The sequence below is a fragment of the Triturus cristatus genome, chromosome 3_2, assembly GCF_964204655.1.
Source record: "Triturus cristatus chromosome 3_2, aTriCri1.1, whole genome shotgun sequence".
Classification (NCBI taxonomy): domain Eukaryota; kingdom Metazoa; phylum Chordata; class Amphibia; order Caudata; family Salamandridae; genus Triturus; species Triturus cristatus.
Genome location: NC_140584.1, coordinates 495,356,306 through 495,381,895, shown reverse-complemented (window position 1 = coordinate 495,381,895; position 25,590 = coordinate 495,356,306). Strand labels below are relative to the sequence as shown.

At 49.8% G+C, this 25,590-nt stretch overlaps 1 protein-coding gene across 6 annotated transcripts in view; it reads left to right on the top strand.

Moving 5' to 3' along the window:
• SBF2 (SET binding factor 2) overlaps positions 1–25,590 on the top strand; it is a 2,080,461-nt gene that overhangs the window by 1,967,391 nt on the left and 87,480 nt on the right. For all 6 annotated transcript variants that reach the window (XM_085648170.1, XM_085648169.1, XM_085648168.1 and 3 more), the window contains one exon: positions 5,427–5,531. In XM_085648170.1, the coding sequence (XP_085504296.1) occupies positions 5,427–5,531 (105 nt within the window). The remainder of the gene's footprint in view (positions 1–5,426; positions 5,532–25,590) is intronic.

Here is a 25,590-nt window from a genome sequence, read left to right as displayed (position 1 = left end):
CAGTTTAAGAACATGGGCTGGGAGTTTGTCAGTATGAACTCCACAGCTCCATGATGGCTTTACTAAAAACCGGGAAGTTTGGTACCAAGCCTCTCAGCATAATAAACCCACACTGAAGCCTCCAGTTTTGGATTTATTATAAAATGCACTCAGAGGGCATCTTAGAGGTGCCCCCTGAAAAACGACTAACTTTTATTGTATTGAATGACTGGTTCCCACCAGCCAGGCACCACCAGACAGGTTTATGGCTTAATGGGGTGAGAGCCTTTGGGCTCTTGGAGGTCAGGAACAAAGCCTGCTCTGGATGGAGGTGCTTTACTCCCCTCTCTGGCAGGCACGGCAACACTTGGCAGTGAGCCTCAAAGGCGCTCTTTGTGTGATGTGTTGATTTGGGCAGCTCCAACTAGTGTAGAGGCCCACTCCCTGTCCAGGCCCCACTTTTGGCAGCTGGACAGGCGGAAAAATTAGTGAGTGGAGTGTCCACCTCAGGCTGGCACACCCCTAGGGTCACCAGGAGCTGAGGTGAACCCCTCTCTTAGAAATTCTCCATCTTGATTTGGAGAATTAGGTCCTATAGGAACAGGTATGTGCCCCTCTCCCCAAAGGGAGAGGGCACCTAAAGGGTGTAGTCACCCTAAGTGACAAGAGCCATTGGCTACTACCCCCGACCTCAGTAACGCCCTTAAATTTAGTATTTATTCCCTTACCTTGTTCCTCATATTTGACGACCTAAGAAGAAAAAGGACCAAAGAGCCGTGCAGCAGTGTAGAAGAAGACAACTGACTTTTCCCTAGTCTTACCGGCCTGTCTCCTCCTCAAGCGACCCTGCTTCAATAAACCGGGCTGGCCCGCAGCCAGCAACCACAAGAACCAAGGAGGACCTGTACTGTCTTCAACAAACACTCTTGTCTCCTGTGGACACTGGATATGTCCAGCCAAGAAACCAACACAAGGATTCCGGATCCAGGTGGATCCACGACACTTGCACCACTCTGCACTTGATGCCCACGTCCAGGTGTCCAACTGACCAAGTAAAGTCTCCCCGGCAACCCTGACCAGGGATCCAGCATTTGACAACCTCTCCTGACATCCGCCTCGATGCCTGTAGCCTCAACCTAAAGTGTTCCCCTGACTGTGACCGGATCTGGTGAGAAAACCTGATGTTGAAAGACGCACCTGCAGCCCCCCAGCCTTTGTGTGTCCAACCAACGGTGTCCTGGCATCCCCCCACTATCCAACTTATCTCTACAGTCATGGGATTCCCTCAGCCAGCCTCTGGAACTGAGCCTGCAGCCGTTTTCCCCAACAGAGGATCTCTATTGATTTCAACGGGCCCTTGACGCCTTCTTTGCACTCTGCACCTGGCCACCCCTGAGTCGCTGGTGTGCAGTCCCAGTGCTCTTATGTGGCCCCTCCAGTGCTGATCCGAACGCCCAGTGTTACAGCAAACAAATGATGGACAGAATGCTGACCATGCAAACATTCTCCCCCAGTCAAAAGATCTGGGTTAAATCCATTGTTTTGTTGCCCACTACGTCACCCCAGTTTGGACCCAGCCATATGCAAATCAGTCTTGACCCTGTGCCCCAGGGGAACAGTCCAGACCGAACTGCCAGGCCAGGTCCTCCCTGGACCAGAAACAAGCATCCTGGGACCGCTTTCAGGGTATGTTACCCTTCTTCAGCCAGGCAGCTTGAATCCAGTGGCACAGTGAGCAAGGGACCCACGTCTGGGCATACCCATCTCACTTAGGGCAAAAAGTGTTACAGAAAACAAATGATGGACGGAATGCTGACAATGCAAACGTTCTCCCCCAGTCAAAAGATCTGGGTTAAATCCATCGTTTTTTTGCCCACTACGCCAACCCAGCCATATGCAAATCAGTCTTCACCCTGTGCCCCCTGGGAACAGTCCAGACCGAACTACCAGACCCGGTCCTCCCTGGACCAGAAACAAGCATCCTGGCACCGGTTTCAGGGTATGTCACCCTTCTTCAGCCAGGCTAGCTTGTGTCCTTGAACCACAGGTACTTACCTGTAACCGGTGTCTCTTCGAGGTGCCCCAGCCTCCATAGGATAACATTGGGCCCAGTGACCGCTTCACCTGGCCGCTGCATGCCCACTGGTGGTTCAGTACCTACCTTGGTCAGACCCTAACCCAGTGTTGACCCAAACCCCGGAGCCTGAATTTGAGAACGGCTTACTTACCTGTAAGTTACTCACCTACCTTTTTTCAATAGCATTGTATCGGTCTCTCACCGTATTGTACTAAGTGTGATCCTGCATACAAAGTATCTCTTTCTGTATTGAAAAGCATTTCATGCACATGCAAAGTATTGTTTGATCTATACAAAACCTATTGCCAGTAATTGAAAGTATTGCATATAAGTCTACTCACCTGTAACTGAGTTCAACTTGGTTTCTAAATATAAAAGTAACAAGTCATATTTTTCCACAGACATTTGTCTGGAGTCAGTCATTGAGTGTGCACAGGAAATGCATTCACACTACCCTCTGATAAGCCTAACTGCTCAGCCCAGCTTCCACTAAAACTGGACTCTCTGCACACTAAACATCTTTTTGGTATAGTATAGACAGAGCAAGCGTCCTTCACCTATATTATGCTATATAATCACAAAATCACTACCAGTTGAAGAGGAAGACTCCCCTCCAGTTGTTTTACTTCAGCAATAGGATTGGGGTTATTTTCTGGTCTTATTCATGCAATGTAAAATCTTCAACCAGTACAAAATGATGATGACGATGAGGAGGTGGACTGCTTTCTACCACTTCCTTATACTGATGCTGGCTTGTATCTTGACTTACACAGCATTCCGGTGACCTAGATTCGGCTCCTTAATATGTCCTTCATTCTCTGTTGAGACCTCCAATTGATAAAAATGCTTCTTTCTCTGTTGTGATTCGAAGGGCTAGTGCAAGAACTATCCCTCACCACAGAGTAGATGAGAAGAAATCTCTTTACTGAGATGTTGCAACCTGGGGTGTCTGTTTCAGAACTTCTGTCAGTTTGGTCAAAATCATTTTTGTGCTAGCAGTGAATCACTGCATTGCTAGGCACGATAGGCCCGGACTTTTTGGCAGTATCACACTCCAGAGAGCCTTCTGATAAGGGCCTTCACTTGCAAAGTGATTTTTAAATCCTTCCTTGGATCGCCAACAAGTGAGATATCTAAGGGGATTGATGCAATGGGCAGGCAAGTGTTTTCCTCAGGAAGTCTGGCACTGCATTCTTAGAATGTTGTCTGCCTATTGGGTTGCTAGAGTCATGCATATGTGCCATGACGCATGCTGTTCTTCCTGCACTGCCTAAGGACCTGCATAATGTCTTTGCACAGATGGACAAGATGCATCAAAACACATTATATGCTCTGGACACCACAGGCTTGGTTGAAAATGTAGTGGGTACCACTGTCATTATCAGATTGCACACCTGGGTGCACCAATGAATTCTCCAGAGACAATCTTGCATCATTGATGGATATGATATTTGATGGGGCTATACCTTTTGGAAAAAAGGGTGGCGCACCACTGGAAATTTTCAAAAACAGCACAGCTACTGCTGATTCATTTCGATTTTTGTCTTTGGCCAACCAATTGATGTGTGCTCCATTTGAACCTCTACAGCTGTAGTCTATAGCTCTTAACGTTGAAAACTGTGTTTCTCATAGCCACCTTTTCTGCGGGTCATATCAGCGAACTGCAGGCCTTGTCTTTTCGTCCTCGATATACCATCTTTTCCCTGACAACCTGAAACTTAAGTGCTTTGTACCCTGTCTCTTGAAAGTGGCGCATCTTTTCCACAAGAGGCAGTCCATCAGACTCTCTGTGTCCTTTTCTCCTCTACATCCTTCCATAGAGAAGGAGTGGATACAGGCTGTACCCTTATTTTCTGAATTTATTTTGACTATGGAGCACAGTGTTAAGAATCAACTGTGTTTGGGTTTGCCAGTGCGACGAAGGAAAGATGTCTAGACACAGGCCTTATCGTGATGGATTGTCCTCTGAATTAAAATGTTATCCCTTGGCCAAAAAAGGTCTCCAGAGACTTGTAGAGCTCATTCTGTCAGGGTGAAGGCCACCACTACATCCCTGGCTCGCGTGTTCCTGTTTTGGAGATCTGACCGTATCAGGCACTACTGCATAAATTGTCTAGTCTGCAGGGAGGGTCATTTAACCTGCAGAATCGTGTAGGGGCTCTTGTGTATGTCCGCTCCACAGACCAACCTCCTTAGAGGGGGCATTGATTTGGGACTGATTCACAAAGTGAGCAATCTGCAGTTAGAAGTATCCCTCAGAAGAATAAGTTACCACTACTAGCGCTGTTTCTGGTGGGTACTCTATCTTAACCTCAGACTCCCTACCCACCGGCATGCCTCCATATTCTGTAGAGTAGACTTTTGGGATTATTAGGGTCCCAAGTTATTTTGTGCATGCGGCTAGTACAAACTCAATCGTGTCAGCTATGCTCCATGTCTGAGTGAGGCAAGTAGCATATGTTTTTCTTTCATTTAAAAACCTAACTAGTAAAGCAGCCATATCAGTGAATGTTTTTTAAATTAAAATAATTTTAAGCCAGAAAATGGTGGTCACATTTATGTGGTGCCATACTTTCTTTTCATTTCTGTGGCATGGGCTTGTAACAAAAAATAATAAAAATATAACAACAATGAAAATATAACCATTGCGCTAGCTTTTCTTTGTGAATTTTTGTTTTAATGGGAAACGTATGGGCTTGCTCCAATTTTTTTGTTGTTTTCCTGAGACTGATACTCCTTAAACAAAGCTTCGGTTGTTTGCATGTTATGAGGAGAGCGTTAGACACAAATTCCTTCTTTCTTGTATGTAATTGTTTAGCCTTTAAGGTTTGTCTAGGCATGTAGTTAAAATCTAGGTTCTTATCAGAGCTTGTAAAAAGAGTGAATTAAGGAAGTGCTGCGCTTTCATCTTAAGTTAATTTTTACTGAGGACATGATGTGTTTATAAGTTAAAATGTTGTACTCGACAAACAAGTATAAACGGTATTTGCATGTTGCCATATGTGTGATATGGGCCTCACTTGACAAATGTCCTTCTATTGCTCTGTTTCCCTTCTTCCATTATGCGATGTAAGAACGTATTTAATGGAAATTGTATCAGTTTGCTACCAAACAGAATACATGCGATTGTATTTTTAGTCTAGACCAAATATTTTAATTTAATTCATTACCATTTATTGAACTGCCCTGTCTACATTTTTAAGATAATCAACGTTGCTTTTGTCACAGTTCAGGTATAATATCACTGCTTGGACTGGATATAAATATTGGTGAGTTTGTTTGTAACAGCAATGGTAAGGCTAATTATTTAACTGAGATGCTTGAACTGGAACATTTTTCCAAGGAGATTGATTTTGTTTCTTTACTGCAGGAAATTGAAAAATTGGAGAACAAATTAAGTCAGACCCCTGAGAGGTGGCAACAATTGTTGGAAAGAGTGAAAGTTAATCTTCAGGAAGACTCCAGGCTTGATAATGTAAGTTGCAAATAACACCCTTTAAACATGTGTTTCGAAAGCAGAGAACACTTTTTCAGAACCAGGTTCTATTGAGCATTTTTTCTGGTTGTCTCTCTTTTTAGGTCTCGCCTGAGACAGCAAATGCGCGGTTACTTGCAACACTTTTTGCAGCTTACAATGGCCCTAGAGATCATCCTTTGCTAACCATTAGTTGTCTTCATCACCACTCTCATTTGCTTGCTTTCCTTTGGCCAACGCATGCTGGCTTCACTTTCTCTTCTTCTGTTTGGCCATCTTCTGAAGTATGGACCAAGTACTTGTGTCCTTCCTCTTCTTGTCTTGTAGGAGCTAAATTGTTCTCTTGGTTGAAACCCCCCCCCTTGTGACTGCATGTGTTTAAGACATGTCGACCTCATGTGCGCACCCCTCCATGTCTCATTCATATGCTTTAGTAATGCACGCACACTTATGTTCCCCTGCCTCACCTGTGCGGTTCTGCCTTTCGGTTGCTTGCCTACCACCTCCTCCCATACTGCGTCGCTCTGTATTGTTGTTTGCCATGCTCTGTGTTGTCGCTTGCCCCACCCACCGTTCCTGCTCAGTGTTGTAGCCTGCCCCACCCACCCTGCTCAGTGTTGTTGCTTGTCCCACCCATCCTTCCCGCTCATTGTTGTTGCTTGTGCCTCCTACCCTGCCTGCTCAATGTTGTTGCCTGCACCACCCACCCTTCCACTCAGTGTTGTTGTTTGCCATGCTTGCCTCGACCACCCTCCCCGTTTAGTGTTGTAGCTTGCCCCAACCTCCCACCCACCCTCCTCGCTCAGTGATGTTGATTGTGCCTCCCACCCTGGCCGCTCAAAGTTGCTGCCTGCCCTACCCTCCCTCCCCGCTCAGTGTTGTTGCCTGAAAGGTCAGTGTTGTTGCTTGCATGCTCCTTGTTGTTGCTTGCCCATGCCTTCCCTCCCTGCTCCTTGTTGTTGCTTGCCCATGCCTTCCCTCCCTGCTCCTTGTTGTTGCTTGCCCCGCCCTCCCTCCCTGCTCCTTGTTGTTGCTTGCCCCGCCCTCCCTCCCTGCTCCTTGTTGTTGCTTGCCCCGCCCTCCATTCCTGCTCCGTGTTGTTGCTTGCCCCCTTAGAAATGGGGGTCTCTAGTTGGCAATGGCTGGCCACTGTCCAAGTAGGGACCCTTCTTCCTAAGCCAGAGTAAGCAGACTACACCCTTTGATAACCCCTGCTCAACCCTGTGGTAACGTAGCACGAGCAGCTAGGCTTATCTCAGAGGCAGTGTGTGAAGCATTTATGTCCATACACAGTAACACAGTGAAGAACACTACAAAGGGACGCCACACAAGTAGTTATAAAAAATAAGTATCTTTATATATAGACTTAACACAAGACCAATAACAGTAAAAATCCACAATACTAGAAAATTAGGGTTACTCTTAAAATACTGAAAAAATAGTTCAAGGTGTGCAAGGAGGAGTTCAGTTCAAGGCAGTGGTCTCTGCGACCCTTTTACTCACAAGATACCTGGATTCTGTAGCAAAGCAACAAAAATATTGCTAAGGAGTTGTAGCGATGATTTTTCTTACGCTAACCAGCGATACGTTGAATCCTTGCCGCAAGGGAGGATGATGCGCTGGTTTGTGGGTAGGACAAAGCGACAAACTTCTGCACGCTAAGCCGGCGATGCGATAAAATACTTGCCGCGAAGGGAGGATGATGTGGCGAGCCTGTTGCATGTGCGATCTTGTTGCGATGAAAGAAAATGGCGCTCCGCGAGGGAGCGGCAATCCTGGTGCGATGCGATGAAAATGGCGAACGCTCGGCGTCCGCTCTGCGATGTCGTGAAGCGATGAACTCGATGCGATGATCTTTGGTTAGCGAGTGTTTTGAGGCCCGCAAACATGCAATGCGATAATCTTCGGCTTAGCGAGCGTTTGGCAGCCCGCAGACTGGTGATGTGATGATCTTTGGTTAGCAAGCGCTTTCAGGCCCGCAAACATGTAATGCGATAATCTTCGGGTTAGTGAGCGTTTGGCAGCCCGCCGACAGGTGATGCGATGATCTCCGGTAGCGAGCACTCGGCGGCAGCAGAGCGACGATTTTCCCCACGCTCTTCAGCTGCAGCGGTTCGCTGACGGGTGTTAGCGACGATTTTCAGCACTCTCTTCTCCACAATAGAACTAGAGGCCCTGGAACTCACAGGAGCCTCACCTGCAGATAGAAATCCTCGCTGGGAGGAAACAGGAGGCTGGTGGTGGAGTCTGATGTGCCTGAGACTCCTGCATGAGGCTAGCTCTCTTCTAGCCCTTGGGTGTTTGCTGTAGCAAAAATAAAAGTTCCTTCAAAGTCCTTTTCCTATTCTTCCAAGTCCAGTAGTAACTACTAGAGGCCAGGCAAAGAAACAGCACACAAGCACAAGGACAGTCCTTCTCCTGCAGATTCCTTCAGTTACACGGACAGAGGTTCTTCTTGTTGTCCAGGAGCAAAACAAATAGTAGGGATTTGGGCACAGATATTTATACCCCAAAAGTATTTGTTCTCAGAAGCCTCAAGTCACTGAACCCAGCCATAACCAGTTCTGCCCAGCCCTGGAGCACTTTGTTTACCAGGCTGCATCCTTCCTTTCAGAAAGAGGGGCTCTGCCATCAGACGCACAGTGGGAGGTGGAGCCAGCATTCACCATGCCAGGCACAGCCCTATTCAGGTCCAGGAGCTACCCCTCCCCATACTCCAATGCAGAGCTACTATTCAACCCAGGTCTCACTCAGCCTGCCCTGTCCCTCCAAAACCAGACAGCCAATACACATAACAGCAGAGCACACTGGAAGGCTTAGGCAAGAAAATACCTACTTTCTAAAAGTGGTATTTTCAAACACAGAATATAAAAATAAATTCGTTTTTCTACCATTTTCTGTGGGTCAGTTAGGACTATAGAATGTAATAGCCAAACCTCCCATTCTGGCCTATGGAGAACAGGTAGCCTTACAGTAGTGAAAAACGAAATTAGGTGTAATTCACTACCAGGACATGGTACAAACATCAGAGCATGTCCTACCTTACACATACAATGCACCCTACCAGAGGGGTGGCTTACATGATGCCAAGGGAAGGTTCAGGGGCTGGGAAGTGGGTGTACTTCACAGCCAAGATGGCAGTTCTAGACTGCACGCAGACACTGCAGTGGCAGGTCTGAGACACACTTTACAAGCTGCTTCTGTGGGTGGCGCAAACCAGCGCTGCAGGCCCACCAGCAGCATTTGGTTTACCAGCCCTGGGCACACACAGGCCACGCTACTAGGGACTAACAGGTAAACCAAATAAGCCAATCATGGATATACCAATTCACATGTCATCTTTACACAGGGAGCATTCGTGCTGTGGCACTGAATGGCAGTGGCACAGCGCCCAGAGCATCTATTACCAGCAAAAACAGAGGAGACAACAGCGAAAAATGGAAGGGAGACCCACGCCAGTGGTGCCAGGTCTAACACCCGCCCTCTCTCCCTGCTCCGTGTTGTTGCTTGCCCCGGCTCTCCCTCCGTGCTCCGTGTTGTTGCATGCCCGCGCCCTCCCTCCCTGCTCCGTGTTGTTGCATGCCCCGCCCTCCCTGCTCCGTGTTGTTGCATGCCCCCGCCCTCCCTGCTCCGTGTTGTTGCTTGCCTCCACCCACCCACCCTCCCTGCTCCGTGTTGTTGCTTGCCCCCCCCACTCACCCTCCCTGCTCCTTGTTGTTGCTTGCCCCTACCCACCCACCCTGCTCCTTGTTGTTGCTTGCCCCCACCCACCCACCCTGCTCCTTGTTGTTGCTTGCCCCCACCCACCCACCCTGCTCCTTGTTGTTGCTTGCCCCCACCCACCCACCCTGCTCCTTGTTGTTGCTTGCCCCCACCCACCCACCCTGCTCCTTGTTGTTGCTTGCCCCCGCCCTCCCTCCCTGCTCTGAGTTGTTGCTTGCCCCCGCCCTCCCTCCCTGCTCAGTGTTGTTGCTTGCTCCCACCCTCCCTCCCTGCTCCGTGTTGTTGCTTGCCCCCACCCTCCCTCCCTGCTCCGTGTTGTTGCTTGCCCCCACCCTCCCTGCTCCGTGTTGTTGCTTGCCCCCACCCTCCCTCCCTGCTCCGTGTTGTTGCTTGCCCCCGCCCTCCCTCCCTGCTCCGGGTTGTTGCTTGCCCCCGCCCTCCCTCCCTGCTCCGGGTTGTTGCTTGCCCCCACCCTCCCTCCCTGCTCCGTGTTGTTGCTTGCCCCCACCCTCCCTCCCTGCTCCGTGTTGTTGCTTGCCCCCACCCTCCCTCCCTGCTCCGTGTTGTTGCTTGCCCCTGCCCTGCTTCATGTTGTTGCATGCCCCGCCCTCCCTCCCTGCTCTGTGTTGTTGCTTGCCCCCGCCCTCCCTCCCTGCTCCATGTTGTTGCTTGCCCTCGCCCTCCCTCCCTGCTCCATGTTGTTGCTTGCCCTGCCCTCCCTCCCTGCTCCATGTTGTTGCTTGCCCCGGCCCTCCCTCCCTGCTCTGTGTTGTTGCTTGCCCCCACCCTCTCTCCCTGCTCTGTGTTGTTGCCTGAAAGGTCAGTGTTGTTGCTTGCATGCTCTGTGTTGTTGCTTAGCCCCTCCCTCCTTACTCGTTGTTGCTTGCCCCTGCCTTCCCTCCCTGCTCCTTGTTGTTGCTTGCCACCGCCCTCCCTCCCTGCTTTGTGTTGTTGCTTGCCTCCGCCCTCCCTCCCTGCTCCGTGTTGTTGCTTGCCCCCGCCCTCCCTCCCTGCTCCGTGTTGTTGCTTGCCCCCGCCCTCCCTCCCTGCTCCGTGTTGTTGCTTGCCCCCGCCCTCCCTCCCTGCTCCGTGTTGTTGCTTGCCCCCGCCCTCCCTCCCTGCTCCGTGTTGTTGCTTGCCCCCGCCCTCCCTCCCTGCTCCGTGTTGTTGCTTGCCCCCGCCCTCCCTCCCTGCTCCGTGTTGTTGCTTGCCCCCGCCCTCCCTCCCTGCTCCGTGTTGTTGCTTGCCCGCCCTCCCTGCTCCGTGTTGTTGCTTGCCCCCGTCCTCCCTCCCTGCTCTGTTGTTGCATGCCCCCGCCCTCCCTGCTCCGTGTTGTTGCTTCCCCCACCCTCCCTGCTCATGTTGTTGCTTGCCCCATCCTCCCTCCCTGCTCCGTGTTGTTGCTTGCCCCACCCTCCCTCCCTGCTCTGTGTTGTTGCTTGCCCCCACCCTCCATCCCTGCTCTGTGTTGTTGCTTGACCCCACCGTCCCTCCCCGCACTGTGTTGTTGCTTGCCCCCACCCTCCCTCCCTGTTCTGTGTTGTTGCATGCCCCCCCTCCCTGTTCTGTGTTGTTGCATGCCCCCCCACCCTCCCTGCCCCTGTTGTTGCTTGCCCCTGCCCTCCCTGCTCTGTGTTGTTTCTTGCCCCGTCCTTCCTCCCTGCTCCGTGTTGTTGCTTTCCCCCAACCTCCCTCCCTGCTCCATGTTGTTGCTTGCCCCCACCATGCCTCCCTGCTCCGTGTTGTTGCTTGCCCCCACCCTCCCTCCCTGCTCCGTGTTGTTGCTTGCCCCCACCCTGCCTCCCTGCTCCGTGTTGTTGCTTGCCCCGGCCCTCCCTCCCTGCTCCGGGTTGTTGCTTGCCCCCACCCTCCCTCCCTGCTCGGTGTTGTTGCTTGCCCCACCCTCCCTCCCTGCTCCGTGTTGTTGCTTGACCCCACCCTCCTTCCCTGCTCCGTGTTGTTGCTTGCCCCCACCCTCCCTCTCTGCACCATGTTGTTGCTTGCCCCACCCTCCCTGCTCCGTGTGCTTGCTTGCCCCACCCTCCCTCCCTGCTCCGTGTGCTTGCTTGCCCCACCCTCCCTCCCTGCTCCGTGTGCTTGCTTGCCCCACCCTCCCTCCCTGCTCCGTGTTGTTGCTTGCCCCACCCTCCCTCCCTGCTCCGTGTTGTTGCTTGCCCCACCCTCCCTCCCTGCTCCGTGTTGTTGCTTGCCCCACCCTCCCTGCTCCGTGTTGTTGCTTGCCCCACCCTCCCTCCCTGCTCTGTCTTGTTGCTTGCCCTCACCCTCCCTCCCTGCTCCGTCTTGTCGCTTGCCCCCACCCTCCCTCCCCAATCCGTGTTGTTGCTTGCCCCCACCCTCCCTCCCCAATCCGTGTTGTCGCTTGCCCCCACCATCCCTCCCCAATCCGTGTTGTCGCTTGCCCCCACCCTCCCTCCCCAATCCGTGTTGTCGCTTGCCGCCACCCTCCCTCCCCAATCCGTGTTGTCGCTTGCAAACCCTCCCTCACCTCCCACTCCATGTTGTTGGTTGCCTCATCCTCCCTCCCCGCCATTTCAGTGTTGTTGCTTGCCGCCACCTTCCCGCCTGTCCCACTCCCTGTTGTTGCTTGCCTTTACTCTCCCTGCTCCGTGTTGCTGCTTGCATGCTCCGTGCTGTTGTTTGCCCCTCCCTACCTCTCATCCCGCTCTGTGTTCTACCCATGATGACCCATTGGCTCTGCCTGTGCTTATTTTCTAGCGAACTGTTGAATTCTGATCTTATTATTTAGTTGACAGTGGATCTAATCTAGTGTCAGGAGGACCGAATGCATGACAGATTTTCAGGAAAGCCATGGACTCAAATACATTATTTCTATTTATATTGATTGCATGTAAATTTAGTTTATCTGGATATCTGACATGGCTTTATCCCCCAGGGATATAAGGCTCTTTTCTTTTGTGTGTTTTTGTAATGGTATGTTACTTTTCTCTGAAATATTCCAGTTTAAATATAATGCTACATGGCTTTAATAATACATGGCACTGATTATTTGCACATTATGAAATTGCACATAATTACATTTTAGTGCAGATTAGCACTCAAAAAAATAAATATAGAGATGATGTGGTATGACAATAGCATAGAAAATCGATCAAATTATGAGGAATGCTTACACCAAAACATTAAGATATTAGTTTAATAATTGTTTATGTCCACTCATAAGTACTCACTAAGAGTACTTATTACAGTATCCCCTATTGTTCATGAGCAGAGCAAGGAAACCTAACCTCGTGTGCTAGTTATTGTTGAGATCCTTTAGAAAGTTTATAAATTTGAAGTACTACTATAACACCTTAAAGGGCAGTGGGTATTTAAAGTTGTAAATCATTTGTTGTCCCAGCATAAAGTGTAGGGGAGAACAGAGGGTGGCATTATCAATTTACTACACTCATAGTCTTGTGTATTAGCCTAGTATACAAAATGATAAGTATGTGATGCTACCTGTTATGGCATAATGTGCCTTATCGCAGCCTCTCACTTAATGCGTGATATGGTGACTTCTTGTTTAAATAACATAGGCACCTCCTCCTCGTAGAAGTCTTAATAGTATTGTATATTCATTTTTATTCAGGGACTCCGTGCCAAACATGCCACTTAGGTCATTTGTGGCTAAATGAAAAATCATTTCATCCTGACTGAATCTAATTCCTTTTTTTTGATGGATACTTTTAACTGCAGATTTCTCACCTTTAGAATATCCCCAGGCGCCAGACTGGATCTGAAAGTTTTAATACCAGTGCTTCTGTGCAACTCTGCATTGGCCTCGTTCAGCCCTGGGAATGACAGAGCATAACTACACAGAAGCACCAATCCTGCCCTTCAGGGTCAGTTCCAATGTGTCCATGCCTTCAAACATGGATCTACTTCCTTTTTCATTGGTTAATGAGTTTCTCACAAATTACATTTCAGTGTGCAAGGGAACTATGTCCATACCAAAGACTAAAGGGTTTGAACCATGCTATGACTTTCGGCAACAGATGGCAATTACTGACGACCCAACAGGTGCCTTTGGTGTTTGGGATTGGTGCATGACTCCATGTCATGCAATGAATGTGTCCTCATGCATCCAAAGGCTATCTGGGACAGTGAAGCTAAGCTGCAGTTTCCAAATATCAAAAGAAGTTACGGACCTAGAGGAAGTTCTGCTCCAAAGCGAAAGAGAGGACACGTTCCTGAAGCCACTTTCGCACCCAGTCTTTTTCTGGTCAAAGTATTCTGGGAAGTACATGTCAAAAAAAGCCTCATAGGAAGTCGAAGTGGGACCCCTATTCGCCTGGCCACTCTCTTTTTAAAGAGACAGGTGTCAAATTGCCAGTGGATCTTGCTCCTGATCTCAGATTGAGGAGCAGATGCCATAACCTGATGCGCCCCGAATTTCCTGAGCCATTGGCGACACCACATCGGGTTGAGGTGTTTAAAGAGACCTTGCCGCATATTCATGGTATTATTCTAGCTCCTTCTGACACATCTTTGGGCACTAAAGATCTGCAATCAGGTTACCGCCAGCAGATCTGTCCTTGAACGATCTAAGCCCCTTGAAACTGCCTTGGGTTTAACACCAAATTCCGATGCTGACTTACACTCCTGGTCCAAGGACTGCACTGGTCCCTCTTTCGTCAATGCCAGTACTGACTTCACTGGTGTCAGAAGGGGACCTGGTGCAGACTCCAATACGGACTCAAATCAGTCTTGACCCCAATCGAGATCACACTCTCACCTCACTCCAGCATACCATGTCCGTGTTCAGTCTTGCTCCGATAATACACTCCCATTAACACAAAGCCATCTTCAGATACTCCATCACCTTTTTGGTTCTGGTTCTGATTCTGATCAGAATTTGCCACCATCAGAGGGTGACAGAGGTGATGATGTGAACAATTTAACCCAAAATCTGTCTTACCCTTCTAAAGAAGAACGACGAGTCCATTTTCTGGACCCAAAAAGAACATTGTTGTTCTATCTAGATCGTACAAAAGAGTTCCGCGTGGATAATCAACTCTTCGTGGGGAAAGTTGATACTAAGAATGGGAAGGCTGTACATAAGAGGACCCTCTCACTATAGGTAGTACCCTGAATAAATATCTGCTATGAATTGACCAAAAATCACCCCCTGGAGGCTTGCATGCTCATTCTGCTAGAGTCAAGGCTGGGAACACTGCGTTAGCTTGTAGAGTCCCTGTCCTAGACATCTGTCAGGCAGCAACGTGGGCATCCTTGCACACGTTCACCAAAAACTACTGCCTATATGTTCTGATGGATACATCTGCCAGTGGATTCCTCACCTTGTGAATATCCCCTGCGCCAGCATTCCACGGAACTTTTCTTCCCCAGCATTCCACGTCGACGTGGGCGACGTCACAATACATCGGCTCCGCACGTGACTCCGTACGACGTCATCGGAGCCATAAGAAGCCCACGTCGGCGTGATGACGTCAGTTCCCTTTTTTTCCGCGCCGTCGACGCGCAACGGTTTTTTCCCAGTGCTCTCTAGATACTTTGTAATCTAGTGGTGTAATTTTGTTAAAATCGGTATGTCTTCGACGAGGAAGTCGGGCTTTAAGCCCTGTAGGGAGTGCGGAGGCCTGATGTCCATGACGGATCCGCATCAGAATTGTTTATGGTGTCTCTCCTCTGATCATGACGTGGATGAGTGCGGGTGCTGTAGGAGCATGAATCCTAAAGCGCTGAAGGAGAGGAAGACCAAACTCTTCATGAAGAAGATCGGTGAGGAGAAGAGAGGGAGGAAAAAGGAGAAGTCCAGGCGGGAGTCTTCGACTTCGAGGTCGTCGAAGTCGAAGAAGCACCATAAGAAGAGGAAGCATTCTTCTCGGCGTCGGTCCTCGAAGTCTAAGAGGTCGAGGTCGGCTTCGCCTCGTCGACGTCAGAGCAAGGTCTGGTCTCCTTCGCCTTCTCCTGATAAGTCTTCGAAGTCTCCCTCTCCGAAGCGGACTCCAGCTCGTTCCCCGACGCCGTCGCCGGCGCCGTCCAAGGCTTCGACTCCGGGTCGGGTGGAATCTGATGTGGAGCAGGAGCAGGAAGAGTCTGTTCCGGTGCCTGATGACTCCGCGGCTCCGGTGGAGGATTCTGAGGAGCCGATGCCGGTGGCTCCACAGGAGGATACAGGGGCAGTTCCTTATCCCCAATTCCCGGCTCCAGGTACGGATCCTTCGGGATTTCTGAATGCCATGTATGGCATTTTTCAGAGAGCATCCTTCCCATCCGGAGCACCAGCAGGTCCCGTGGGTCCGATGGCGTTTTCTCTGGGAGTGCCGCAGCAATACGCTCAGGCTCCTTTTCTGCCTTTTATGCCGATGGCGCCTTCTTGGCAGTTTCCGGCGCCGGTTGGGAATCCGGCTCGACCTCGGATGGATGGTCAATCTTCGGAGCCTTCTTTGACGCCGAGGCCGACTCCATCGACGCCGCATCCGGCGCCGCCGACTCCACCTGTAGCGCCTCCGACGCCGGTGCCTTTGGCTCCACCGACGCCGCGTACGACGTCGACGACGCCGGCTCCCCGGAATCGATCGAGGCTGGAGGCCCAAAGGGTTTTGGAGGAGGAAAGATATCGGGCTGAGGTGGAAGAAGGTGAGGTCGACTCTTCTTCGGATGAGTTTGGAGGTATAGAGGTAGCAAGTGGTTTGGATACCACCCCGGAGTGGGAGCATGCTTCTACAAGGTCTTCTCCACCACAGGAATTGGCGCCCTACCATGTTGTGATCAAGAAGGCCGCGGAGTTGTTAGATCTGCAGCTGCCCTCTGTGGAATACAAGTCCAATCTGCTTACAGAGGTGTTGCACTCCCCGACGTCGGCTTAGGAGCCTTTGTTACCTTTTAATGAGGCTCTCTTGGAACCAGTGTTGGAGGTGTGGAAGAAGCCTCTGTCAGCTCCAGCAGTTTGCAGGCAGGTGGCAAGGAGATACAGGGTTGCGCCAGGAGACCCGGATTTTTTATCCACGCATCCTTCTCCGGAGAGCCTAGTGGTGCAGGCTTCATGTTCTAAACATGCTTCGGGTGCTTTCCCCCAATCTCCTGCTGATAGGGAGTCAAAGAAAGTTGATCAGGCGGCCAAAAAGACATTCTCCTCAGGAAGTATGGCGTTGAAGTCATCAAATGCCACATGCTTGCTGGGGCGTTATGTTCATGCCCTGATGGACTCTATAAAAACTTTGGCCCCTAAGTTACCTGAGGGGGATAAGTCGTCCTTCATGGAGGTTGTGGCGGACACTCAGGCAGCTGCCAGGCAGGTGATCCAGTCTGGGCTGGATACGGCGGACTCTGTGGCGAGGATTATGGGGTCGTCCATTGCCGCAAGGAGACAAGCTTGGCTCCGTTCCTCAGGGTTTTCTGCAGATGTCCAGGCCACGCTGGTGGATCTGCCCTTTGATGGACAAAAGTTGTTTGGGGAGAAGGCAGATTCTGCTCTTCAACGTTTTAAGGACAGTAGGTTGACGGCGAAGTCCTTGGGTCTGCAGGTTCCTGCTAGAGGTTCAACTTTCCGGAAGGCTAGGGGATTCGGAAGGTCATCCTTTCGCTCCTTCCGACAGCCACAACAGCAGCAGCAACAACAGCAGCAGAATCCCCTCTATCGCTCCTATAGAGGGAAGCAAAGGGGTCGGAGAGGTTCTGGTCGCAACCCCTCTTCTTCCTCCTCCTCCTCTGCTCCAAATGAGGCTTCAGGGAAGCAGCCCTAGATCCCCCATCCCGGATCATGTAAGACCTGTGGGGGGTCGGGTGTCCTACTTTCTACGGGGTTGGAAATCTGTTACAACCGACCTTTGGGTTTTGAACCTCGTAGAGACTGGGTACGCCCTTCCCTTTCGGGAGTTTCCTCCCCCTTACCCTCCTTGCCAAGGTTATTGCTCGGAGGACCACCTGCTTCTCCTGCAGAAAGAAGTTCAAGCTTTGTTTCAGAAGGGCGCAATAGAGGTGGTTCCGGAGCAGGAAAGGGGTCAGGGATGCTACTCCCGGTATTTCCTGATCCCCAAGAAGGACGGCAGATTGCGTCCGATTCTGGACCTCAGAATCTTGAATTTTTACCTGAAACAGGAGAAGTTCAAGATGCTGACCCTTGCGCAGGTTCTTCAAGCGTTGCAGCAAGGAGACTGGATGGTGTCGCTCGACTTGCAGGACGCGTACTTCCATGTCCCAATCCTGAAGTCGCACAGGAAGTATCTCCGTTTTACGGTTGGGTCGCAACATTATCAGTTTGCGGTCCTCCCGTTTGGTCTTACTACTGCACCTCGAGTCTTCACAAAGGTGATGGCAGTGGTGGCTGCTCATCTCAGGAGGTCGGGGATTCCGGTTTTCCCCTACCTGGACGACTGGCTTCTGAAGGCAGAGTCCCCAGGGATGGTGCAGCGTCATCTGCAGGTGACAACTCAGCTGTTATTCGACTTGGGTTTTTCGATCAATGTGCCCAAATCTCACCTGGTGCCCTCTCAACGCAACCTGTTTATAGGGGCAGTACTGGACACTACTGTGTGTCGAGCATTCCCTCCTCCTCAAAGGATTCTCGACATTCAGGAGATGGTCCCTTTATTCCACAGTGGAGCGGTTGTTCCAGTTCTGAAGGTCCTTCGCCTGCTCGGTCTGTTCGCTTCCTGCATTCTGTTGGTCAACCATGCACGCTGGCACATGAGGGCGCTCCAGTGGTGCCTCCGCAAGCAGTGGTATCAGCACAACGGGGATCTCGGGGAGTCGATCAAGATCTCCGGAGAAGCTGCAGCGGATCTGTCTTGGTGGAGCGTGGAGGGCAATCTGTCCCAAGGAAAGCCTTTCCATCTACCTCCATCGGTGGCCACAGTGATAACGGATGCCTCCACCCTAGGGTGGGGAGCTCATCTGGGGGATCTGGAGATCAAGGGTCTTTGGTCTCCAGAGGAGAGGTTGTTTCATATCAACCTTCTGGAGTTGCGGGCGATTCGTTTGGCACTCAAGGCCTTTCTCCCTTCCCTTCGCGGTCAGTCAGTTCAAGTCCTGACGGACAACACGACCGCGATGTGGTATATAAACAAACAGGGAGGAGTGGGGTCTCTTTGTCTCTGCAGAGAGGCCCTGCGTCTGTGGTCCTGGGCTCAGGACCATCAGATTTGTCTGATGGCAAATCATCTGGCCGGGGTGCTGAACGTGCATGCGGACAGTCTCAGTCGGCAGTTCTCCGCCGACCACGAGTGGAGGCTCCATCCGGAGGTGGTTCGTCGCGTCTTTCGGACGTGGGGGACTCCTCGGGTGGACCTGTTTGCCACCCGAGAGAACGCGCACTGCCCGTCATTCTGCAGTCTCCAGTATCCGATGCAGGGGGCGTTGGGGGACGCGTTTCAGTTGAGTTGGGGCTCACGACTCCTTTACGCGTTTCCTCCCGTACCCTTGATTCCTCGGGTTCTGAGGAAGATTCGCCAAGACCGGGCCCAAGTCATTTTGGTCGCCCCGGACTGGCCAAGAAGGGTGTGGTACACAGATCTTCTCCACCTCTCCTCGTGCCCTCCGCTCCGTCTCCCTCTGAGGGCAGACCTCCTCTCGCAGTCGGAGGGGCAGGTTCTACACCCCCACCTCCAGAGCTTACACCTTCATGCCTGGAGATTGAACGGGGCAACCTGAGTTCCTTCTCTCTCCCACCTGATGTGGTGGACGTTATTTTATCGGCCAGGCGACACTCCACCAAATCCATATACTCCTACAGGTGGTCTAAGTTTGTAAAGTGGTGTGGAGAGAGGTCTATTGACCCTTTAAAGGCTCATCTTTCTGATGTGCTTCAGTTTGCTCTTTCCTTGGCTCAGCAGGGCTGTGCTGTGGCCACGGTCAAGGGCTACCTTTCGGCCTTATCGGCATTTCTGTGCCTTCCAGATCAACCTTCGTTGTTTAAATCTCCGGTTGTTCTGAGGTTCATCAGGGGCCTTACAAACATGTTTCCTCCTACTCCATTTGTAATGCCTCAGTGGGACCTTAATCTTGTCTTAACCTTTTTAATGGGGTCCCCTTTTGAGCCTCTTCATAATTGTCCTTTGAGGCTGTTGTCCTTTAAGGTGGTTTTTCTTGTAGCCATAACCTCGGCAAGGAGGGTGAGTGAGCTTCAAGCTCTTAGTTCCAAACCTCCTTTTCTTACCTTACATGCTGAAAGGATGGTTCTCAGGACCAGGGCTGCTTTCCTGCCAAAAGTTGTTACTCCTTTCCATTTGGGGCAGTCTATTACCCTCCCTGTTTTTTATCCACCCCCTCATCCTTCCAAAGAAGAAGAAAGACTCCATCGCCTTGACCCGAAGAGGGCTATGAGTTTTTATTTGGACAGGACCAAGGACTTTCGTATTGATGACCAGCTTTTTATTGGCTACGTTGGTCGTTCTAAAGGTAAAGCGGTGCACAAGCGCACGCTGTCAAGATGGATTATACTGACCATCAAGATCTGCTACGCCTTGGCTGGTAAGACTCCTCCTGAGGGTATTCGTGCTCACTCTACTAGAGCTAAGTCTTCAACATCTGCTCTGGCCCGGGGTGTTCCTGTGGCAGATATTTGTAAGGCCGCGACTTGGGCCTCCCTCCATACTTTCGCAAAGCATTATTGCTTGGACTCTGAGATGAGGAGGGAGGGCCACTTCGCGCGCTCTGTCTTGCAAGACTTTCTGGTATAGAAAGGTGGACACCCTCCTCCGGGAGTGGGGACTGCTGTGGGAATCTATTCACAAGGTGAGGAATCCACTGGCAGATGTATCCATCAGAAGAACAAGTTACTTACCTTCGGTAACGCTTTTTCTGGTGGATACAGTATCTGCCTGTGGATTCCTCACCAACCCACCCGCCTCCCCGTTGTCCACCTTTTGTATACCATGAAATAGGTCTTGTTTGAAATGCTTATATTTTCTCTTGTACATTTGTAGGAAATGCTTGTTTGATTAGCATTCCTTTGTTTTGTATGCTATGTATATGTATTGGTTTTTCTATATACTGTGTATACTTGGGATTGTCGTTGGTTCACCTGTTCGCCTCGAAGGCACGGAAAAAATGGGTGAAACTGACGTCATCACGCCGACGTGGGCTTCTTATGGCTCCGATGACGTCGTACGGAGTCACGTGCGGAGCCGATGTATTGTGACGTCGCCCACGTCGACGTGGAATGCTGGGGAAGAAAAGTTCCGTGGAATGCTGGCGCAGGGGATATTCACAAGGTGAGGAATCCACAGGCAGATACTGTATCCACCAGAAAAAGCGTTACCGAAGGTAAGTAACTTGTTCGTCAGGTCTGGTGTGACCAGCAATTTACCCATTCGGTGCTGCAGGATTTTCTGGTTTGTGTCGCAGACCCACCCCTGGGGAGGTATTGCTTGAGTATCTATTCTAAAGTAAGGAATCTGCGGCTAGATGTCTATATCAGATGAACAACTTACTTACCTTCTGTAACCCTTTATCTGGTAGATACTATCTAGCCACAGATTCCTTACTGACCTTCCCATCCTCTCTGCTCTGTGACTGATTCATAGGTTCTCGCTTCTAACTGCCTTGTTAATATACACTAGTCTGTCTGCATTCTTTGCGGCTCTGGGCTTCTGGCGTGGAAAGTCGCGGAAAGGAACTGACGTCAGCATGCTAGGGTAGCACCTATATAGGCACCTCACACGTCACTTCTGACGCAGAAGACGCAACGTGGAGCTGAGCGATGCCACCTCCTGGCGTGCATGGGTAGTGCTCGACAATTACCGGATTTGGTGTGCCATATAGGTATTATTCTAAGGTAAGGAATCTGCGGGCCCAATATTTAAACCCCATTTTCCTTTGTTCTCTTTACGGCAAGGGTCTCTGAGCCTAGTCCAAGCCAGTTCTGCCCTCTCTGGCCCAGTTTCACTACAAGAGGTGGAGACAGCATTGTGCAGAGGAGACACTGCCTATTCAGGTGCTAGTGAAAACTCCCACCACCACTCTAAATGCAGACCAGGCCTATTCAGCTCAGGAAAGGCAGGACACACCTCAACCCCCCTTGTGGCTGTCTACAGTGAATGCACATCCCAGCCCCTGTCACTCCAACAGACAGTCAATACACAAACCAGCAGTGGCACACAGAATGTTTAACCAAGAACATGCCTACTTTCTAAAAGTGGAAAAAAGACCAATTGATGGACAGAATGCAGAACAATGTCATACATTTACCCCAGTACAGAGATCTGAGCCTAAATCCATAGTTTCTTTGCTCACCGTGCCATTCCAGTTTGAACCTAGTCCTATGCAAATCAGTCTTGACTGCGCCCCCAAGGGCGCAGTCCAGCCCGAAACTGCCAGGCCAGGTTCTCCATGGACTGGAAACAAGCATCCTAGGACAGGTTTCGGGGTTTCACTCCTCATCAGCCAGGGTAGCTTCACTCCAGTGGCATGGAGAGCAAGGGATTCAAGCTAACATGGCTATGAGGCACCGGGTCAGGACTGATTTTCATATGGCCAGGTCTAAACTGGGGTGGTATGGTGAGCAAAAGAATGATGGATTCAACCCATATCTCTTGACTTTGTTCTGCATTCCGTCTATCAATTGTGTGTCTTTTGCTTTCTCGCCCTAAGTGCGCCAGGTATGCCCAGATGTGGGTCTCTGTGCCACTGGATTCAAGCTATCCTGGCTGACGAGGGGTAAAACCCAGAAACCGGTCCTAGGCACGTCCCTGCTAACTTTAAGGAGGCCCGTGTCATCGCGCTCCTAAAAAAACTTGGGGCAGATACTAAGAATTAAAAAAAATTCAGACCAATCTCCCAGCTGCCCTTCCTTGCTAAAGTATTAAAACAGCACATACTATATTCCCTCTCACACCATCTTGAGGACAACCACCTCGTAGAATTTAATCAGGCAGGGTTCAGGGCTCACCATAGCACGGAATTGGTTATGCTGTCCGTGCTGGATGAACTAATATTGAGGGCAGACGAGAAAAAGCAATGTGCCCTGGTTTTACTGGACCTATCCGCGGCATTTGACATGGTCAACCATGACCATTTATTGTCGCGGATCTCGGATCTGGGAATCCGGGGCACGGCCCTTGCCTGGCTTACATCTTTTCTTAAGGATCGCTCACAGAGAGTTCAGCTATCAGACTTTCTGTCCGATCTAGGTACACTCTCATGTGGGGTACCACAGGGCTCGTCACTGTCACCCCTCCTTTTTAACGCCTACCTTCAGCCCCTGATAGCTGCATTAAACCAGATAGAGTGCCGGATCTATAACTATGCTGACGACACCCAAATTATTATCCAGATTGACAGCTCGCCGACTGCCCATTCACTGTCAACTGGATGACGGCCAATTCCCTTAAAATCAATCCAGATAAGACTGAGGTTTTGGCCGTCACTACAGACTCCAATCCCTGGAACGATCTCTTTTGGCCACAAGAACTTGGCTCCTATCCGGAATCGGCATTGTCCGTGAAAAGCTTGGGCATCAAAATTGATGCCAAGCTCTCCATGATACAACAGGTGTCGGCAGTAGTGGGTATATGTGTTGGCCTGCTGACACAGCTGCGGAAACTGGCCCCTCTTCTCACCTTTTCCACACTGGCAGTCTCAGCTATGATACTGTCACGTCTGGATTACGGTAATTCCCTGTATATTGGCCTCCCGCGATAACTGTTGGCCAGACTACAGGTTACTATGAATGATGCAGCCAGACTAATCTTCAGAATGCCGAGACGAGCTCATGCCACTTCTCTGCTACACCAGCTGCATTGGCTTCAGGTCAGGCAGAAAATTAAGTTTAAAGGTCTCTGCATTGCGCATAAAGCCATGTATGGCCAAGCCCCAAGATATATCAAAGACCGTCAAACAAACTACATCTCTAGTAGGGTGCTCCGGTCAGCGGAGGCCGGCTTACTGGTCTGCCCCCGTTTCAGCCTGTCCTCTATGGGTGGAAGAGCTTTCTCAATTCCCCAGATTTGGAATAATCTGCCGAAAAATCTACGCAAGGAAGAGAACCTCCTCACTTTTAGGAAGAAGCTGAAGACAGTTCTTTTTTTCAGAAGCCTGGAACATTATTTAACAGCTGCCATTTCCCCACTGGCATGGATAGGTACTCCCTCTGGTAGTGCTTAGAGACCTGCAGGTGATAATGCGCTCTATAAATAAAAATTACAATTACAATTAGGATGCTTTTTTCCAGTGCAGGGAGGACCTGGCTTGGCAGTTCAGGCTGGACTGTTCCCATGAGGCACTGGGTCAAGACTGATTTGCATATGGCCATGTCTATGCTGGGGTAGCATGGTGAGCAAAAGAATGATGGATTTAACCCGGATCTCTTGAATGTCTTGATTTGTTCTACATTCCGTCTATCAATTGTGTGTCTTTTACTACTAAGTGGCATTTTCAAGCACACAATTGAAAAAAAAAATCTCAGTCAAAAGATGTGTTCTTAAATTCTAAATTCAAAGAGCCTAAACTCCATTTCTCCATCTTTTTTTCCAATGGAAAGTTATACTTGTAAGATGTTACAAAGCCACTCCCATGTTAGCCTATGGGATGGATGGCCTTGCAATAGTGAAAACGAAATTGGCAGTATTTCACTATCAGGACATGTCACACACACCAGGACATGTCCTACCTTTCACATACAGTGCACCCTGCCCAGGGGGTACCTGCAGAGGATATAAATTACCCTCATTGCACCAGGGTTGAAACGTCGACACTCTCCCCCAGTGAGCCTGTACCTGATATCATTCTAGCCTGCCTTTTCACAGATGAATGCTCTTTGTGCATCATCAAAAAAATCATGAATTGAATGTTTGTAAATCCATAAGGGACTGGCCTAGCTGTAAAACTGGTGCTACTATGAACCACAACCAGTTTTACTAAGGATACCAGAATGTGTAATTGATTGGTTATTCAATTTACTTTTTGGATTCCCCTCCTTTATATCTGTCCTACCTCACGAGCACTTTCCTTCTTCACACTCTCCTTTTTCTCTATTTGGAACATTGAATATGGTGATCTGTTATAACAGTAACTAAATAATAAACACTATTGGAGCGATATTTTGTGCCTTTGTGTCTTTTGAGGATTTATTTGTTTGCATTGTAAAGAAAATGGTGGTACATTAATGATGCAATGCTAATTCTATATGTACCAGATGCCCTTTGACTAATGAATGTTTTTCATAACTAATTTGTAGTTTTAAAGAAGTCTAGGACTGTTTTTTCCTATACCAATCGTTACCCAGGTCCATGGACAATTGTGGGTTACCCCATTATATCATAATGGATGCTCACCATAGCACCACGGATGCCTGGATTATGCCAGTAATGCCCACCATTATACTAGGGCTACAGTTGTGCCGAGGCTGTGAACCAGAAGAATCAGAGATAAGACCACATATCAGCCATGACCATTAATATGCCAGGAATAGGTACATATAGACCAGTCATGCTCAGAGTAGGTCTAGGATGGCTGTGCCATTGGCACTATTATGTCAGGAATGGACACAATTATGCCAAATATAACACTCTTATGATGGGGCTAGCATATATATTTGGCGGTTCTTGGCACCAGGCATAGTTTCAGAAAGCAATAGTGTTTATTATGGGCACACACATAAATGTTGATGAATCTCTTAATTTTCTCTGGTCTGGATCATACCCTGTTCTCCTCAGGTCTTGAGCTGATCATGCATCTAACTGACACATTTTCACTCTGATTCCTGCAGTCCTGCACTTTGGTGGGTCAGCACTGATTACAGCTCAGGCTACTGCTGCCATACTTTTTTGATGGTGCACTGTTGTGACTGATAAAGGAGGGACTGCAACATGGTCAATCTCCTTGTGGCTAAATTATATTGAGATTGGATACAGACATGTAGCAGGTCCTATAAGCTGGCACAGTGTGTGTTTGAGTGTTAGTATGAGTTACTGTGATAATTGTGGTTGGCTGTGACTCTTAGGGTCTTGAGATGATCAGTGCTGCCTTCTTTAATAGGCACCTACTCTGAAATTGATACTGGGCTTAACTTCACCTCAGAGAGCTACTTTGAAGGTACTGGCAAGCTACCAGTAGCTCCCGAGCTACTCGTTGGAGACCCCTGGTCTAGCACAACAAGGATGACAGCAGTAAAGCCGGCAAATTACAGTAACCCCTTTTTTCGACCACAGGAGAGTACTTGACCCTGCAAAACATGTGGGCTAGAGACGTCCCCTGAGATGGAGAGTCCCCCAGGGCTGCCCCCACAGAGATGGGCAGTTTTTATGCTGTGATCAAGAAATATTCGGATGTCCTCACTGTGAAGGCCGGATTCAAGTTCTTGCAGAACCCCTGTAGCATTTTAGCAACATACTCCTGGATCTAGTAAAGACAG